Here is an 18,615-nt window from a genome sequence, read left to right as displayed (position 1 = left end):
TCTCAGTTCTGCAGTCAGGACAAACGGGGAACTGCAGGTTGACTATAAATGCACCCCTTGCTTATCCAACTCCAGACTACCAAGTGTTAATAGAGTTTCCTTTTGCTTAGGAATCGAAGTACAGGCCCCAATAAAATGCCCCTTTTTTCCACAAAAAAAAAAAAAAATACGCCTTTTTTCTTGCAAATCTCCGGGGAAATGTATGATGCAGAGGCAACCCCTAACTGCAGGGGTTCTTCCACCACCCCCATACTGGTTCACCGTCTGACCGCCCCCCAGCAAAGGAGCATTACCTCAAAAAGAAGGCTTCGGAGAAGATGGTCTTACCCACCTATCCCAAAGGCGTCTATCAAGACATATGGCCAATGACATGGCAGCCGCCAAGGACTGAGGGGTTTCATGTACTGCCAAAGCATCTTTCAACCTTTCACAAAATTGGCTTCTGAGAGCCGGGTCCTTCCATTTTGTATCAGTTGCCCATCTACGGAATTCAGAAACTGTACATCTCCACTGACCGATTCCCCTGATGAAGGCAACACAACCTGGACTCAGCCAAGGAGATTCGGTCAGGGTCATCATAGATGCGGACCAGAGCCCCCAAAAACCCCTCCACAGACTCGAGACAAACCGAACCCTGTGACAAAAAGAAAGCCCAGGATTGAGGATCTCCCTGCAGCAGTGAGATCACAATTCCGAATCATTGCTCCTCATTTCAGGAGGAATAAGGACGAAGTTTAAAATTCAGTTTGCAGGCCTCCTTGAATGCAAAAAAAAATTGTCCCTACCTCCTGAAAACCTGTCCGGGAGGGCAATCTTGGGTTCAAGCTGGACCGCTCTACCTCCAGAGACCCCAATATTAAGAGCCCAGGAGCCACTGTTGCTGGTGCTGAACCTCATAGCGGAGGTCAGTCACCTCCAGAGACAAACTGCGCACCTTACTGTCCCTATATTGGTTCCACACCTATTGCCGAGCAGGAAACCTAAGCCCTGTATATCCCTAGAGCTTGGCCCTAGATAGGGAGGTTGGGTGAACACTGGTCTATAAGCTAAAGACAACAAGAGAGACAAACAAAGGGGGGAAAAATTTGCTTGAGCAGACGCCAGAAAGATAACACCAAACGTAATGACGATGCGTTCATGTACTGACTGCAGAAAAGCTGCCAAATGTTCCACAGATTACTCTTCAAAATATATTAACTTCTCCCATTTACTGCAGTTTTCTTAGCTCTTGGGCATCACTGCACACAAGATCGTGACACTAGCGATGCTGTGGAGCATAAAGGAGTCCCAGTACCTTGGTGCGTGGAGTCTCGGCCCATGTAGGTTCAGGTCTGTGTTGCGTGGAGTCTCTGCCCATGAAGGTTCAGGTCTGTGTTGCGTGGAGTCTCTGCTCATGTAGGTTCAGGTCTGTGTTGCGTGGAGTCTCTGCTCATGTAGGTTCTGGTCTGTGTTGCGTGGAGTCTCAGCCCATGTAGGTTCAGGTCTGTGTTGCGTGGAGTCTCTGCCCATGTAGGTTCAGGTCTGTGTTGCGTGGAGTCTCTGCCCATGTAGGTTCAGGTCTGTGTTGCGTGGAGTCTCTGCCCATGTAGGTTCAGGTCTGTGTTGCGTGGAGTCTCGGCCCATGTAGGTTCAGGTCTGTGTTGCGTGGAGTCTCGGCCCATGAAGGTTCAGGTCTGTGTTGCGTGGAGTCTCGGCCCATGAAGGTTCAGGTCTGTGTTGCGTGGAGTCTCTGCCCATGAAGGTTCAGGTCTGTGTTGCGTGGAGTCTCTGCCCATGAAGGTTCAGGTCTGTGTTGCGTGGAGTCTCTGCCCATGAAGGTTCAGGTCTGTGTTGCGTGGAGTCTCTGCCCATGTAGGTTCAGGTCTGTGTTGCGTGGAGTCTCTGCCCATGTAGGTTCAGGTCTGTGTTGCGTGGAGTCTCTGCCCATGTAGGTTCATGTCTGTGTTGCGTGGAGTCTCTGCCCATGTAGGTTCATGTCTGTGTTGCGTGGAGTCTCTGCCCATGTAGGTTCATGTCTGTGTTGCGTGGAGTCTCTGCCCATGTAGGTTCATGTCTGTGTTGCGTGGAGTCTCTGCCCATGTTGGTTCAGGTCTGTGATGCGTGGAGTCTCTGCTCATGTAGATTCAGGTCCGTGTTGCGTGGAGTCTCTGCCCATGTAGGTTCAGGTCTGTGTTGCGTGGAGTCTCTGCCCATGTAGGTTCAGGTCTGTGTTGCGTGAAGTCTCTGCCCATGAAGGTTCAGGTCTGTGTTGCGTGAAGTCTCTGCCCATGAAGGTTCAGGTCTGTGTTGCGTGAAGTCTCTGCCCATGAAGGTTCAGGTCCGTGTTGCGTGGAGTCTCAGCCCATGTAGGTTCATGTCTGTGTTGCGTGGAGTCTCTGCCCATGAAGGTTCAGGTCTGTGTTGCGTGGAGTCTCTGCCCATGAAGGTTCAGCTCTGTGTTGCGTGGAGTCTCTGCCCATGAAGGTTCAGCTCTGTGTTGCGTGGAGTCTCTGCCCATGAAGGTTCAGCTCTGTGCTGCGTGAAGTCTCTGCTCATGAAGGTTCAGGTCTGTGTTGCGTGAAGTCTCTGCCCATGAAGGTTCAGGTCTGTGTTGCGTGGAGTCTCTGCCCATGAAGGTTCAGGTCTGTGTTGCGTGGAGTCTCTGCCCATGAAGGTTCAGGTCTGTGTTGCGTGAAGTCTCTGCCCATGAAGGTTCAGGTCTGTGTTGCGTGGAGTCTCTGCTCATGTAGGTTCAGGTCTGTGTTGCGTGGAGTCTCTGCTCATGTAGGTTCTGGTCTGTGTTGCGTGGAGTCTCAGCCCATGTAGGTTCAGGTCTGTGTTGCGTGGAGTCTCTGCCCATGTAGGTTCAGGTCTGTGTTGCGTGGAGTCTCTGCCCATGTAGGTTCAGGTCTGTGTTGCGTGGAGTCTCTGCCCATGTAGGTTCAGGTCTGTGTTGCGTGGAGTCTCGGCCCATGTAGGTTCAGGTCTGTGTTGCGTGGAGTCTCGGCCCATGAAGGTTCAGGTCTGTGTTGCGTGGAGTCTCTGCCCATGAAGGTTCAGGTCTGTGTTGCGTGGAGTCTCTGCCCATGAAGGTTCAGGTCTGTGTTGCGTGGAGTCTCTGCCCATGAAGGTTCAGGTCTGTGTTGCGTGGAGTCTCTGCCCATGTAGGTTCAGGTCTGTGTTGCGTGGAGTCTCTGCCCATGTAGGTTCAGGTCTGTGTTGCGTGGAGTCTCTGCCCATGTAGGTTCATGTCTGTGTTGCGTGGAGTCTCTGCCCATGTAGGTTCATGTCTGTGTTGCGTGGAGTCTCTGCCCATGTAGGTTCATGTCTGTGTTGCGTGGAGTCTCTGCCCATGTAGGTTCATGTCTGTGTTGCGTGGAGTCTCTGCCCATGTTGGTTCAGGTCTGTGATGCGTGGAGTCTCTGCTCATGTAGATTCAGGTCCGTGTTGCGTGGAGTCTCTGCCCATGTAGGTTCAGGTCTGTGTTGCGTGGAGTCTCTGCCCATGTAGGTTCAGGTCTGTGTTGCGTGAAGTCTCTGCCCATGAAGGTTCAGGTCTGTGTTGCGTGAAGTCTCTGCCCATGAAGGTTCAGGTCTGTGTTGCGTGAAGTCTCTGCCCATGAAGGTTCAGGTCCGTGTTGCGTGGAGTCTCAGCCCATGTAGGTTCATGTCTGTGTTGCGTGGAGTCTCTGCCCATGAAGGTTCAGGTCTGTGTTGCGTGGAGTCTCTGCCCATGAAGGTTCAGCTCTGTGTTGCGTGGAGTCTCTGCCCATGAAGGTTCAGCTCTGTGTTGCGTGGAGTCTCTGCCCATGAAGGTTCAGCTCTGTGCTGCGTGAAGTCTCTGCTCATGAAGGTTCAGGTCTGTGTTGCGTGAAGTCTCTGCCCATGAAGGTTCAGGTCTGTGTTGCGTGGAGTCTCTGCCCATGAAGGTTCAGGTCTGTGTTGCGTGGAGTCTCTGCCCATGAAGGTTCAGGTCTGTGTTGCGTGAAGTCTCTGCCCATGAAGGTTCAGGTCTGTGTTGCGTGAAGTCTCTGCCCATGAAGGTTCAGGTCTGTGTTGCGTGAAGTCTCTGCCCATGAAGGTTCAGGTCTGTGTTGCGTGGAGTCTCTGCCCATGAAGGTTCAGGTCTGTGTTGCGTGGAGTCTCAGCCCATGTAGGTTCATGTCTGTGTTGCGTGGAGTCTCTGCCCATGAAGGTTCAGCTCTGTGTTGCGTGGAGTCTCTGCCCATGAAGGTTCAGCTCTGTGTTGCGTGGAGTCTCTGCCCATGAAGGTTCAGCTCTGTGTTGCGTGGAGTCTCTGCCCATGAAGGTTCAGGTCTGTGCTGCGTGAAGTCTCTGCTCATGAAGGTTCAGGTCTGTGTTGCGTGAAGTCTCTGCCCATGAAGGTTCAGGTCTGTGTTGCGTGGAGTCTCTGCCCATGAAGGTTCAGGTCTGTGTTGCGTGGAGTCTCTGCCCATGAAGGTTCAGGTCTGTGTTGCGTGGAGTCTCTGCCCATGAAGGTTCAGCTCTGTGTTGCGTGGAGTCTCTGCCCATGAAGGTTCAGCTCTGTGTTGCGTGGAGTCTCTGCCCATGAAGGTTCAGCTCTGTGCTGCGTGAAGTCTCTGCTCATGAAGGTTCAGGTCTGTGTTGCGTGGAGTCTCTGCCCATGAAGGTTCAGGTCTGTGTTGCGTGGAGTCTCTGCCCATGAAGGTTCAGGTCTGTGTTGCGTGGAGTCTCTGCCCATGAAGGTTCAGGTCTGTGTTGCGTGGAGTCTCTGCCCATGAAGGTTCAGGTCTGTGTTGCGTGGAGTCTCTGCCCATGAAGGTTCAGGTCTGTGTTGCGTGGAGTCTCTGCCCATGAAGGTTCAGGTCTGTGTTGCGTGGAGTCTCTGCCCATGAAGGTTCAGGTCTGTGTTGCGTGGAGTCTCTGCCCATGAAGGTTCAGGTCTGTGTTGCGTGGAGTCTCTGCCCATGTAGGTTCAGGTCTGTGTTGCGTGGAGTCTCTGCCCATGAAGGTTCAGCTCTGTGCTGCGTGAAGTCTCTGCTCATGAAGGTTCAGGTCTGTGTTGCGTGGAGTCTCTGCCCATGAAGGTTCAGGTCTGTGTTGCGTGGAGTCTCTGCCCATGAAGGTTCAGGTCTGTGTTGTTGGTTAAGGTGCATCAGGAATGAACATCGTGCATTGAAAACAGACAGCTAATCACCCCGTAAACAAGTTAAGCGCTTGATCTTCTGGTGAAAAATTGTTTGATTTTTTTAAAAGATCATCATTTTTTGCAGCACAAAGTCCTGTGTAAACAAGACGTGCTGCCGAGAACAATGGCCGCCTATTCACACTGGATGATGTATTACTGATCATACTGTCGGCATATTAAATGACCGCTGATTGGAAATTAATTGCTGCAAGTCAGGGATGTAAACAGGACTGTGAAGTCAGTAAACCAAACCACAGACTCCGACATTTCCCTGACTCTGCACTACTGAGCGTGTACATAAAGTGCAGCCCCGGTCACTGCTGAGCGTGTACATAAAGTGCAGCCCCGGTCACTACTGAGCGTGTACATAAAGTGCAGCCCCGGCCACTACTGAGCGTGTACATAAAGTGCAGCCCCGGTCACTGCTGAGCGTGTACATAAAGTGCAGCCCCGGTCACTACTGAGCGTGTACATAAAGTGCAGCCCCGGCCACTACTGAGCGTGTACATAAAGAGCAGCCCCGGTCACTACTGAGCGTGTACATAAAGTGCAGCCCTGGTCACTGCTGAGCGTGTACATAAAGTGCAGCCCCGGTTACTACTGAGCGTGTACATAAAGTGCAGCACAGATTCATCTCCACTAAAAGCCGAGATCCTGAGATCAGGAACAGAACAGACATTTATAGGACATTTCATCACTTTCCAAAATTCTTCTGAAAAAAAAATTACAGCACTTCCTGCATTGCACTACTGCACCCAATTTATTATATAATTTAGGAGTCGGAGTTGGTCCATATTTTACCAACTCCACCAAAAATGAGCACCAACTCCGACTCCACAGCCCTGTATCCCACATTTACTTTGGTCTGCGGTCTGTAGGAAAGGGGAAATCAGACTCCAAACCAGATTCTGGGGCATAGACTGTGTCTAGGGCAGTATGACCTATAAATACAGCCCTCTTTTCTCTTCTTAGTGAGCACTTGGCATGGACTGGGGTAAAGGTGCCCATTACCACTCATGGAGACTCCACAGCAGATTTGGTCTTTAGCCCTGCCATGTAGCACCTCCCCACAAAAAACAAAACAAAAACAACTGCATGCACCCTTGAGATGGGGCTTCTGTACAGCAGGGGTTGATGAAGGTCCGGACTACAATGTCAGAAGTGATGTGCAGCAGATGTGGACCCAGGGTTTACGCTACATCATCGGTGATCCTTGCCTCCTTCTACATCCACACTGCACAGACAGACAGGACGGAACTAAGTTCCCACGGGTGGATGGAAGGGGTTTTTTGTAACCTTGCCAGTATTCAACACAAAGTCATAATCTTGCTCTGCGCTATAAGGTTTACGCCGTACTATAATAAAACATTACTAGAATATAAAAATGTGAAAACTGACAATTACTCTTTATTTTATTCAAAAAATTGTAACAAATATTTGATTCAACTATTACTCCAAATTCAGGTCGAAACATAATCCTACTCCTAAGGTGAACCTCAACACTAGCCCTAAACATAACCCAAAGCTTAAATCAAGCCCAAGCGCTAAAAATAACCTTAGGCCAAGCCCCAATCCTAACCAATGGCCTAGCTCCAACGCTAGCTGTAACCAAAAGCCTAGGTCCAACACTAGCCGTAACCAATAGCCTAGGCCCAACCCTAGCTGTAACCAATAGCCTAGCTCCAACCCTAGCCGTCACCAATAGCCTAGCTCCAACCCTAGCCGTCACCAATAGCCTAGCTCCAACCCTAGCCGTCACCAATAGCCTAGCTCCAACCCTAGCCGTCACCAATAGCCTAGCTCCAAGCCAAGCTGTCACCAATAGCCTAGCTCCACCCCAAGCTGTCACCAATAGCCTAGCTCCAACCCAAGCCGTCACCAATAGTCTAGCTCCAACCCAAGCCGTCACCAATAGCCTAGCTCCAACCCTAGCCCTAACCAATAGCCTAGCTCCAACCCTAGCCCTAACCAATAACCTAGCTCCAACCCTAGCCCTAACAAATAGCCTAGCTCCAACTGTAGCCGTAACCAATAGCCTAGCCCCAACCCTAACTCCAACCCTAACCCTCACTGTAGGACAGCACCATTTTCCAATCTGAGTTCTTCCATCCGCTAAGCTCTGAGCCATTTTAATGACATCTAGGAGTAGTAATTTTCTTCTGTTTATCCTTTTTTTAATTTTAAGTAATTGTATAAACTGACAAGCAGAAGAGGAACAATGTTTTGAGCTTTTGACTTTCAGGCTTCACATCTCACCATCTACTGCTGCTTTGAACGTGAGACTACCATCATTTTATAGACAATCATCTTGGCTATCTCATATATAAATTTGACTTGCAGCTATTTAGCATATGATTAGTTATGCAGATTCTTCTCATGTCACTGCAGTGTTACTGTTTGCTCTGAAAAATCGAACCTTTGGCTTTCACCACGGCCTGAATCTTTCTTGCTCACAATCAGACTCGAGCAGGTCTCCACCAAAATCTGATCCCAGGTCTCTTCTACACGTTCCCACAGTTGGGGCTTACTGGTCTCCTCACTTGGGTCTGTATACAGCTTTTTCCTTCACCTCTACCCACAAGTGTTGGATTGGGTTGAGGTCTCGGGACTGTGGGGCCGATCCAGCACCTCTACTTCATTGTCAGTTAACTATTTCTTCCCCAATATCCATGTATGCTTCATATCGTTATCCTGCTGGAACACTATGTCGTCCTTTTCATACCCATAGTCCTCGAGTGTATCTTGTAGGATAATCATATATAGCTCAGAATTGAGACCACCATCGATCCTGGCCAAGTATCCAACACCTTTGGCTGTGAAACAACCCCATATTATCAGGCTTCCTCAACAGAACATGACAGTTCCTTCAATTTCTCGATCTGTTAGCCCCTTTTCCCGGATTTCTTCCAGACCCATTTGCAGCCATCAGAGCCTAGTCTATTGTCCATCTCTCCAAATCACCCATTTCCAATCTTCTAGTGTCCACTTTACATACTTTTTTGCAAACTCAAGCCAACGCTTCTTCTTAGGACGATATGGAAGTCGAGGATTTTCACCTTTTCTTGGGCCACCATTCCAGACTTGTGTAACGCGCGTAGCACGGATCTAGGATCTCACTATTACGAAGCTTACGAGCCTCCTCCACTGCCGTGTTTGTCGCCACAGAACTTATAGACCTTGTTATGAGACGACTTGTTGATTCTGATATTTTTCCCGGACATCCACCTCTTGGCTTTTGATTAGCTGGACGTACTTCATTTTGTTATTCTTCCAGCTGTCATGGCGCTCACATGATGCAGTTTGGCAATTTTCTTGGCGGAGAGACGGCTATCGATGAGCTGGATGATGCGGTTTCTGTTTTCTTGGGAAATCTTCTTCTTGGCTGCTTTTCGATTCGAACCAGTGACCTTTCGCTTGGAAATCAACCTAAAAACACGCTGAGCTACTAGGGAATGTGAGAACAGGGTGTAATTTGTGGTAAACAGGAAGAAAAAGATTTTTCCACCACCAGGAGCAAAACAGTAACAATGCAGTGACATGACGAGAATCTGCAGAACTAATCATCTGCTAAATAGCTGCAAGTCACATTTATGTATGAGATAGCCAAGATGACTGTCTATAAGATGATGGGAGTCTCACGCAGTAGTGGATGGTGAGATATAGAGCCGGAAAGTTAAAAGTTCAAACCATTGTTCCCCTTTTGCTGGTCTGTGTATATCGTATTGTTTTGTCCCCTTTTATAACATCTTTGTATATTTTTATAAACACTGACTATTTTCTGGATTTAATATATAAAAGTTTAATAGCTCGGTTCGTCTTGTTCTGTAAACCGCACCCCTGAAGCCATACGCTACTTGTAATGAGTGTCTAATTGGCCTCTATAAACGATTGGTGGTGGCAGCGAGCAGTTCTTGGGTTACTGTGGAGTGACCGTACTGAAGTATATATGTATATTCCATGCGTTGGAATTGGATGTGTATATAAACTATACGTTCATTGGGAAGCTCACAATGATCGGTCTAATAGTGAAAGCAACCGTGCCCTCGTCCATCAATTGTCAGTCAATCGCATGATTGTACTGACGATTGGAGGCAGCGGCGTGCAGGTTCATGACAAATTGGTGGCAGCAATGGGATATCTGCGTGATCCCCTGGCTGGTTCAGGACATCCAACCTTAGCCCTAAACCTAAACAAAAGCCTTAGCTCCAACAATAGCCCTCTACCTAACCAAAAGCTTAGCTTCAACCCTAGCCCTCTACCTAACCAAAAGCTTAGCTTCAACCCTAGTCCTCTACCTAACCAAAAGCTTAGCTCCAACCCTAGCCCTCTACCTAACCAAAAGCTTAGCTCCAACCCTAGCCCTCTACCTAACCAAAAGCTTAGCTTCAACCCTAGCCATCTACCTAACCAAAAGCTTAGCTTCAACCCTAGCCCTCTACCTAACCAAAAGCTTAGCTTCAACCCTAGCCCTCTACCTAACCAAAAGCTTAGCTCCAACCCTAGCCCCCTACCTAACCAAAAGCTTAGCTCCAACCCTAGCCCTCTACCTAACCAAAAGCTTAGCTTCAACCCTAGCCCTCTACCTAACCAAAAGCTTAGCTTCAACCCTAGCCCTCTACCTAACCAAAAGCTTAGCTTCAACCCTAGCCCCCTACCTAACCAAAAGCTTAGCTCCAACCCTAGCCCTCTACCTAACCAAAAGCTTAGCTTCAACCCTAGCCCTCTACCTAACCAAAAGCTTAGCTTCAACCCTAGCCCTCTACCTAACCAAAAGCTTAGCTTCAACCCTAGCCCTCTACCTAACCAAAAGCTTAGCTTCAACCCTAGCCCTCTACCTAACCAAAAGCTTAGCTCCAACCCTAGCCCTCTACCTAACCAAAAGCTTAGCTTCAACCCTAGCCCTCTACCTAACCAAAAGCTTAGCTTCAACCCTAGCCCTCTACCTAACCAAAAGCTTAGCTCCAACCCTAGCCCCCTACCTAACCAAAAGCTTAGCTTCAACCCTAGCCCTCTACCTAACCAAAAGCTTAGCTTCAACCCTAGCCCTCTACATAACCAAAAGCTTAGCTTCAACCGTAGCCCTCTACCTAACCAAAAGCTTAACTTCAACCCTAGCCCTCTACCTAACCAAAAGCTTAGCTTCAACCCTAGCCCTCTACCTAACCAAAAGCTTAGCTTCAACCCTAGCCCTCTACCTAACCAAAAGCTTAGCTTCAACCCTAGCCCTCTACCTAACCAAAAGCTTAGCTTCAACACTAGCCATCTACCTAACCAAAAGCTTAGCTTCAACCCTAGCCCTCTACCTAACCAAAAGCTTAGCTACAACCCTAGCACACTACCTAATGAAAAGCTTAGCTTCAACCCTAGCCCTCTACCTAACCAAAAGCTTAGCTTCAACCCTAGCCCCAAGCCTAAACAAAAGCCCATCTCCAAGCCGAACAATAAACATAACCAAAGGCCTAGCTCCACCCTCAACCTACCTTGCTCAGCCTCTAACCCTAGCACTGACCCCATCCTCAAACCTCTATGTGCCCCCTCTGACCCCACAGGCTTGTAGACTGGCCTCAACCCTAGACATACCATACCTCTCTCATCGCCCTGCCAAGGCCTTCGGTTACCTCTACACTACATTGACCTTCCCTTACCACAAATACCCTGTATATGCTGCAGTCCAGCGGACAAATTTTCTGACCACCAGTGAGCGGTCCTTGTGACCTGCCTGTGCTCTAGAAGATCCTCCATACCTGAGGACGGTATTGGCAGAAGAGCAGTCCTCATATGGAATGGAGAAGCCGACCTCGTGGCCCACATTCAGGTCCATCTCGTCTGCCACCCTGAGGGCCAGGCTGAAGGCGGCAGCTGGGTAAGGCTGGGAGCAGATGACACAGCCCTCACGGAACTGCACAGATAGGGCGTACTCTGCGCACCACTGCGGCACCTGCAGGGTACAAACCACACCACATTACACAATAGGACAGTGACCTGAGAGAGCCAGGCGCCAGACCACCCACAGGCTCCTCAGTATGGAGACACAGCAGCTCCATTCACATCCAGAGCTGCATTCACAGTGCTGAAAGATACTGGGCAGCTCCAGTCACAGCCAGAGCTGCAATGACAGTGCTGAAGGAGAAGGGCAGCTCCAGTCACAGCCAGAGCTGGAATGATGGTGCTGAAGGAGACGGGCAGCTCCAGTCACAGCCGGAGCTGCGTGGTAAGTAATGCTTTCTCCCCATCCTCCATGAAGCATTTCAGCGTGCCTGCTCCACACCAGCTCTGCTGGAGGCAACAGGGAGATGAGGCTCTGTATTTGCAGCTTTGGATGTAATTAGAGGAGATGACTTACCTGTGTACTTTTGCCGGTGCCGGGTTCGGCACACACCAAGACGATGTGACTGCCCTGAAGACTCTCCATGAACTGGTACTTCACGCTCCATATGGACAAGGAGCGGCGCCCAGCGAGCAGCTGGTAATACCGAGAGGAGAACGGGAGACCATCAAACGGGTTCTGCTCCAGCTCGTCCCGATCCGTCTCATCCAAAAGAACATCGTCCTCCTCTACTGGCGGCCGATCCTGTGACGAGACGTCTGCAGACTCCATGCAGTCCAAGATACGTCCTACATAGAAGCTGCAGACATGGAGAGCATGAGAGAGTGAACGATGAAACTAACATCCACCCCCCCCCCCCCGATCCGGAGAACATATTCACTGCCCAGCCCCCAGGGAAAACAACCCCCACCATGGGGACCCAGGGAGCATACCCACTGCCGGCCCCCAGGGATAAGAACTCCCACCACGGGGACCCAGAGAGAATACCCACTGCCGGCCCCCAGGGATAAGAACCCCCACCACGGGGACCCAGAGAGAATACCCACTGCCGGCCCCCAGGGATAAGAACTCCCACCACGGGGACCCAGAGAGAATACCCACTGCCGGCCCCCAGGGATAAGAACCCCCACCACGGGGACCCAGAGAGAATACCCACTGCCGGCCCCCAGGGATAACAACCCCCACCACAGGGACTCAGAGAGAATACCCACAGCCGGCCCCCAGGGATAACAACCCCCACCACAGGGACCCAGAGAGAATATCCACTGTCAGCCCCCAGGGATAACAACCCCCACCACGGTGACCCAGAGAGAATACCCACTGCCGGCCCCCAGGGATAAAAAACCCCACCAAGGGGACCCAGAGAGAATACCCACTGCCGGCCCCCAGGAATAAGAACCCCCACCACGGGGACCCAGAGAGAATACCCACTGCCGGCCCCCAGGGATAACAACCCCCACCACGGGGACCCAGAGAGAATACCCATTGACAGCCCCCAGGGATAACAACCCCCACCACGGGGACCCAGAGAGAATACCCACTGCCGGCCCCCAGGGATAAAAACCCCCACCATGGGGACCCAGACAGCATACCCACTGCCGGCCCCCAGGGAAAACAACCCCCACCACGGGGACCCTGAGAACATATTCCCTGCCGGCCCCCAGGGATAACGATCCCCACCACGCCGACCCAGAGAGCATACCCACTGCCGGCCCTCAGGGATCACAACCCCCACCAACCACGGGGACCCTGAGAACATATCCCCTGCTGGCCCCCAGGGATAACGATCCCCACCACGAGGACCCAGAGAGCATACCCACTGCCGACCCTCAGGGATAACAACCTCCACCAACCACGGGGACCCTGAGAACATATCCCCTGCTGGCCCCCAGGGATAACGATCCCCACCACGAGGACCCAGAGAGCATACCCACTGCCGGCCCCCAGGGATAACGACCTCCACCACAGGGACCTGGAGAGCATATCCCCTGCTAGCCCCCAGGGACAATGGCCGACCACCGCCAGGCCCTGGAGAGCATATCAACTGCCGGCCCACATGGATAACAACCCCCACCACGGGGACCCAGAGAGCATATTCACTGCCAGTCCTCAGGGATAACACTACTGGCAATTAGGAACAACAATCCCCACACCAGGGACCTGGGGAGCATATCCAGCGTCAGACCTCAGGGATAACAGACCCCACCACCGGGACCCAGAGAGCATATCCAACACCAGTCCCACCACTAGAACTCAGGGCGCAAATTCACTGCCGGCCCCACCATCAGGCCCTGGATAAGATATCAACCACCACCGGAACCCATGGTTTAGAATGCAGAGAGCATATCCACCAGTCACCAGGGATAACAATCCCCACCAACAGAACTCAGGGAGAATATTCACCACAAGCTCCCCAGGAATGATAACCTTCATCACTGGAACCTAGAGAACATATCTATGAGCGGCCCTCAGGCATAACACCTCCACCACTGGAACTTTGGGAGTATATCCATGGTCCGTAAACAGCTGACAACACAACAAAGGCTCTTATTGCGGAAAGTTGTCAGTCAGGAGAAGATACATCTATCATGGACACTGTGAGGACGTCATAAAGAAGAGTGTGAAATATGTCAGGACAGTGACATGACCGAGAACTGGACATCCCTCAAACATTGATGAAAAGACAAGAAGAAAATCAGTAGGCTGCCAAGAAGCCGACAGCGACATTAAAGGAGCTGCAGGAATTTCTGACTAGTCCTGGCTGTGTCCTGTATGTGATAACAATCTCCTGTATTCTTCAGATCTGCAGCATGTGGGGTCGGGAGGGGATCTCTTCCTCCATCCTACAGATTTGGAGAGATCTGTAGGATGGTAGTGGGACGGATCTCTCCCTCCAGTCTGAGTCTCACAAGTGGCTCATGGCCACGGTTTTCATTTAAACCTGCAGTTAAGGTTTGGGTGTGCCAGTCTGTGTTGAATTAGTGTGTGACGCCAAGACAGACCAGAGCCAGCGACGTGGGCATTCACGATAGCACCCGGGGGTGCAAGTGTCAGCGGTCCTGGACTTTACTTCTCTATTCACGGCTGCGATCCGGAGGTGAGCAATTCTTTGCCTGAGTCACTGTCTCACTAAATTTGCTGGCGGAAGTAAGCACTTCCGGCCAGCACCGATAACAGCTGATCGGCGGAGGGGGGGTAGTGCTCTACACTAAGGATGGGGCATCAATGAAACGTAGTGCTCTGTTTTTTCATTGTATAAAATACTTATTTCATGTAATGAAATGCTCATTAATTATGTAACAATCACACAATGTGATTTTCTGGATTTTTTTTTAGATTCAGTCTCTCACAGGTGAAGTGACCGACGATAACAATTACCGACCTCTCCATTATCTGTAGGTGGGAAAACGGCAAAATCAGCAGAAAACCAAATACTTATTTTCCCCCTGTATATGAGTGTGGGGTGTGTGTATATTAGCTATTGAACCCGTTCTACGCCCGGGTGGCGAGTATTTTTATTGGTATATGGTCTCCCATCCTGGTATCTGTGCTGCCCCCTGTAGCATCGGCGTTTCTGCCTCCTGCCCAGCAGAGATGCCGTCCCCCTTATCGCTGCGGTCCTGCTCCGGTGTCTTCTGGCCTCCCTGCAGCTGCTGCTGGTGCACGCAGCTTCTCTGGCTCTTTGCCGCGCCGTCCTAAAAAGTCCCCGGCCACTGGCCTTCCCCTATATAAGGCACCTCCTCCAATATGGAGGTGCCCGTGCAAGGTTGTTGCTTTGTGATTATTACTTTGCTTCAGCCCCCAGGTCCTCTGCAAGTCAGTCCTGTCCGCCAGTCTGATCTTCTGTTCAGTCCGCCAGCCTGACTACTCTTCAGCCCGACAGTCTGTCTATAGTCCAGTCCGCCAGTCTGTCTATGGGCTCTGCCTGCCTGCTCACCTGGAAGCACCTGCTTGTTACCTGTCGTGCCTGCCAGCCCGCTTACCTGGAAGCACCTACCTGTTAACTGCCGTACCTGCCAGCCTGCTTACCTGGAAGCACCTACCTGTTACCTGCCGTACCTGCCTGCCCGCTTACCTGGAAGCACCTGCCAGTTACCTGCCGTGCCTGCCAGTCCACTTACCTAAAGTACCTGCCAGTTACCTGCCGCGCCTGCCAGCCCGCTTACCTAAAGTACCTGCCAGTTACCTGCCGTGCCTGCCAGCCCGCTTACCTAAAGTACCTGCCAGTTACTTGTCGTGCCTGCCAGCCCGCTTACCTGGAAGCACCTACCTGTTACCTGCAGTGCCTGCCAGCCCGCTTATCTGGAAGCACCTGCCTGTCACTTACCGTACCTGCCTGCCCGCTTACCTGGAAGCACATGCCTGTTACCTGCCGTGCCAGCCTGCCCGCTTACCTGGAAGCACCTACCTGTTACCTGCCGTGCCTGCCTGCCCGCTTACCTGGAAGCACCTGCCTGTTACCTGCCGTGCCTGCCGGCCCGCTTAACTGGAAGCACCAGCCAGCTACCTGTTGTGCCGCCAGCTTGCCTACCCGGAACACTCGCCTGACTATCTGCCTAATCAGCCTGCTTGTCTACCCGGACCACCCGTCAGCCGAAGCTCGGTTCCTCCCTGGTTCACAGAGTCGACTGAGCCGCCGTGCGACCTTGGTCGGACCGAGTTGATTAGTCACGCCCCTCTGGCCCCTCCTTGCACCACAGCACAGAGGTTCTAGCACCCGGATCCATAACACCCCCATCCTGGTATTTGTGCTGCCCCCATCCTATCCTGGTATGCATGGCACCCCTCACCCCCAATCCTGGTATGCATGGCACCCTTCATCCTTATATGCATGGTGACCCCTCATCCGGAACCTGGTATGCATGGCACCCCCTCATCCCCAATCCTGGTATGCATGGCACCCCTCATCCTTATCCTGGTATGCATGGTACCCCTCATCCCTATCCTGGTATACATGGCACCCCCTCATCCCCATCCTGGTATGCATGGCACCCCCTCATCCCCAATCCTGGTATGCATGGTACCCCATCCCTCACCCCGATACTGGTATGCATGGCACTCCTCATCCCCATCCTGGTATGCATGGTCCCCTCACCCCCATCCTGGCATGCATGGTACCCCATCCCTCATCCCTATCCTGGTATGTATAGTACCCCTCATCCTGATATGCATGGCACCCCTCATCCCTATCCTGATATGCATGGCACCCCTCATCCCTATCCTGATACGCATGGCACCCCCACATCCCTATCCTGGTGTGCATGGTACCCATCCCTCATCCCCAATCCTGGTACGTATGGCACCCCCTCATCCCCAATCCTGGTACGCATGGCACCCCCTCATCCCCAATCCTGGTATGCATGGCACCTCCTCATCCCGGATCCTGGTGCGCATGGCACCCCCTCATCCCCAATCCTGGTACGTATGGCACCCCCTCATCCCCAATCCTGGTAGGCATGGCACCTCCTCATCCCCAATCCTGGTAAGCATGGCACCCCCTCATCCCCAATCCTGGTAAGCATGGCACCCCCTCATCCCCAATCTTGGTACGCATGGCAGCCCCTCATCCCCAATCCTGGTACACATGGCAGCCCCTCATCCCCAATCCTGGTACACATGGCAGCCCCTCATCCCCAATCCTGGTACACATGGCAGCCCCTCATCCCCAATCCTGGTACGCATGGCAGCCCCTCATCCATATCCTGGTACGCATGGCACCCCCACATCCCTATCCTGGTGTGCATGGTACCCATCCCTCATCCCCAATCCTGGTACGTATGACACCCCCTCATCCCCAATCTTGGTACGCATGGCACCCCCTCATCCTCAACCCTGGTGCGCATGGCACCCCCTCATCCCCGATCCTGGTACGTATGGCACCCCCTCATCCCCAATCCTGGTACGCATGGCACCCCCTCATCCCCAATCCTGGTATGCATGGCACCCCCTCAGCCTCAATCCTGGTAGGCATGGCACCCCCTCATCCCCGATCCTGGTGCGCATGGCAGCCCCTCATCCCCAATCCTGGTACACATGGCAGCCCCTCATCCCCAATCCTGGTGCGCATTGCAGCCCCTCATCCCCAATTCCGGTACGCATGGCACCCCTCATCCCCAATCCTGGTATGTATGGTCCCCTCACCCCCCAATCCTGGTATGCATGGTCCTCCCCCTCACCCCCCAATCCTGATATGTATGGTCCCCTCACCCCCCAATAGAGGTATGCATGGTCCTCCCCCTCATCCCCCAATCCTGGTATGCATGGTCCCCTCACCCCCCCAACCCTGGTATGCATGGTACCCCTCATCCCTACATTGCACAATCCTGTACTGGATTGGTCTACCAATGAAATTAAGTCCTGGAGCCCTAAGTGTTATGACAAGTGTTGTAACGGGAGCATTGCTGCGGTGGAAAAAGGGGAATTACCTGTTCCTATTCAGGATTTTTGGAGAGTTTTTTCTGAGGAGGAGTCACAAGTTTTGCCTCCCCATAGAGACTATGATTGTACCATTGAATTTGTCCCTGGAGCGACTCTTCCTAAAAGTCATTTATTTAATCTTACTATTCCTGAGAGAAAGGCTTTGGAGGAATACATACAGACAAGTTTGGCCGCCGGTCACATTAGGCCCTCTAAGTCTCCTGTGGCGGTTGGATTTTTTTTTGTAAAAAAAAAAAGACGGCGGTTTACGTCCTTGTCTGGACTTTCGTGAGATTAATAAAATTACTGTACGCAATCCTTACTCACTGCCATTGATTCCTGATTTGTTTAACCAGTTAGTGGGGGCCAAGTGGTTCTCTAAGATTGATCTCCGGGGGCATACAATTTGTTGCGCATGAAGGAGGGTGATGAATGGAAGACTGCTTTTAACACTCCTGTGGGTCATTTTGAGAATCTGGTTATGCCTTTTGGTCTTACTAATGCTCCTGCATTTTTTCAGAATCTTATTAATGACATCCTTAGACCTTTGATCGGTAAAAATGTGGTTGTGTATTTGGATGACATTTTGATTTATTCGCCAGATCTGGAGTCTCATTGGCGGAGCGTACGTGAGGTATTACAGTTATTAATGGACAATTCGCTTTTTGCTAAGCTGGAGAAATGTGAGTTCGCTGTACAGAGAATTAGTTTTTTGGGCTACATTATCTCCAGCAAAGGTTTTGAGATGGATCCGGTTAAGGTTCAGGCTGTGCAGGAATGGCCTAGGCCTATTGGTTTGAAATCGATACAGAGGTTTTTGGGTTTCGCCAATTACTATAGAAAATTCATAAAAATTTTTTCTAGTATTGTCAAACCTCTGACTGATCTCACCAGGAAAGGTGCTGATGCGGTTCAGTGGTCTTCTGAGGCCATTGAAGCTTTTGTGTATCTCAAGGAGAGGTTCACCTCTGCTCCCATCCTTATGCAGCCTGATGTGACTAAGCCGTTTTTGGTTGAGGTTGATGCTTCCTCTGTGGGGGTTGGCGCAGTATTGTCTCAGGATAACGGGGATGGAGTACATCCCTGTGCCTTTTTTTCAAAAAAATTTTCTGAGACTGAACTTAATTACGATATTGGTAATCGGGAATTGCTGGCGATTAAACTCGCATTTGAACACTGGCATCACCTCTTGGAAGGTGCGGAATTTCCCATTCAGGTTTTCA

At 51.3% G+C, this 18,615-nt stretch overlaps 1 protein-coding gene across 1 annotated transcript in view; it reads right to left on the bottom strand.

The window, feature by feature from the left end:
* Positions 1–18,615, bottom strand: part of DQX1 (DEAQ-box RNA dependent ATPase 1) — a 69,588-nt gene that overhangs the window by 34,134 nt on the left and 16,839 nt on the right. Inside the window, exons 2-3 of the mRNA XM_073650024.1 lie at positions 11,492–11,774; positions 10,893–11,086 (exon numbers count right to left, since the gene is read on the bottom strand). Coding sequence (XP_073506125.1) covers positions 10,893–11,086; positions 11,492–11,746 — 449 coding nt within the window. The 5' untranslated portion in view covers positions 11,747–11,774. The remainder of the gene's footprint in view (positions 1–10,892; positions 11,087–11,491; positions 11,775–18,615) is intronic.

This window comes from Phyllobates terribilis, unplaced genomic scaffold (genome assembly GCF_046119375.1).
Source record: "Phyllobates terribilis strain yellow unplaced genomic scaffold, ASM4611937v1 Scaffold_1__5_contigs__length_1240528914, whole genome shotgun sequence".
In the NCBI taxonomy this organism is placed as follows: domain Eukaryota; kingdom Metazoa; phylum Chordata; class Amphibia; order Anura; family Dendrobatidae; genus Phyllobates; species Phyllobates terribilis.
Note: the sequence above shows the minus strand (reverse complement) of the source record. Positions and strands in the feature narration are given on the sequence as shown.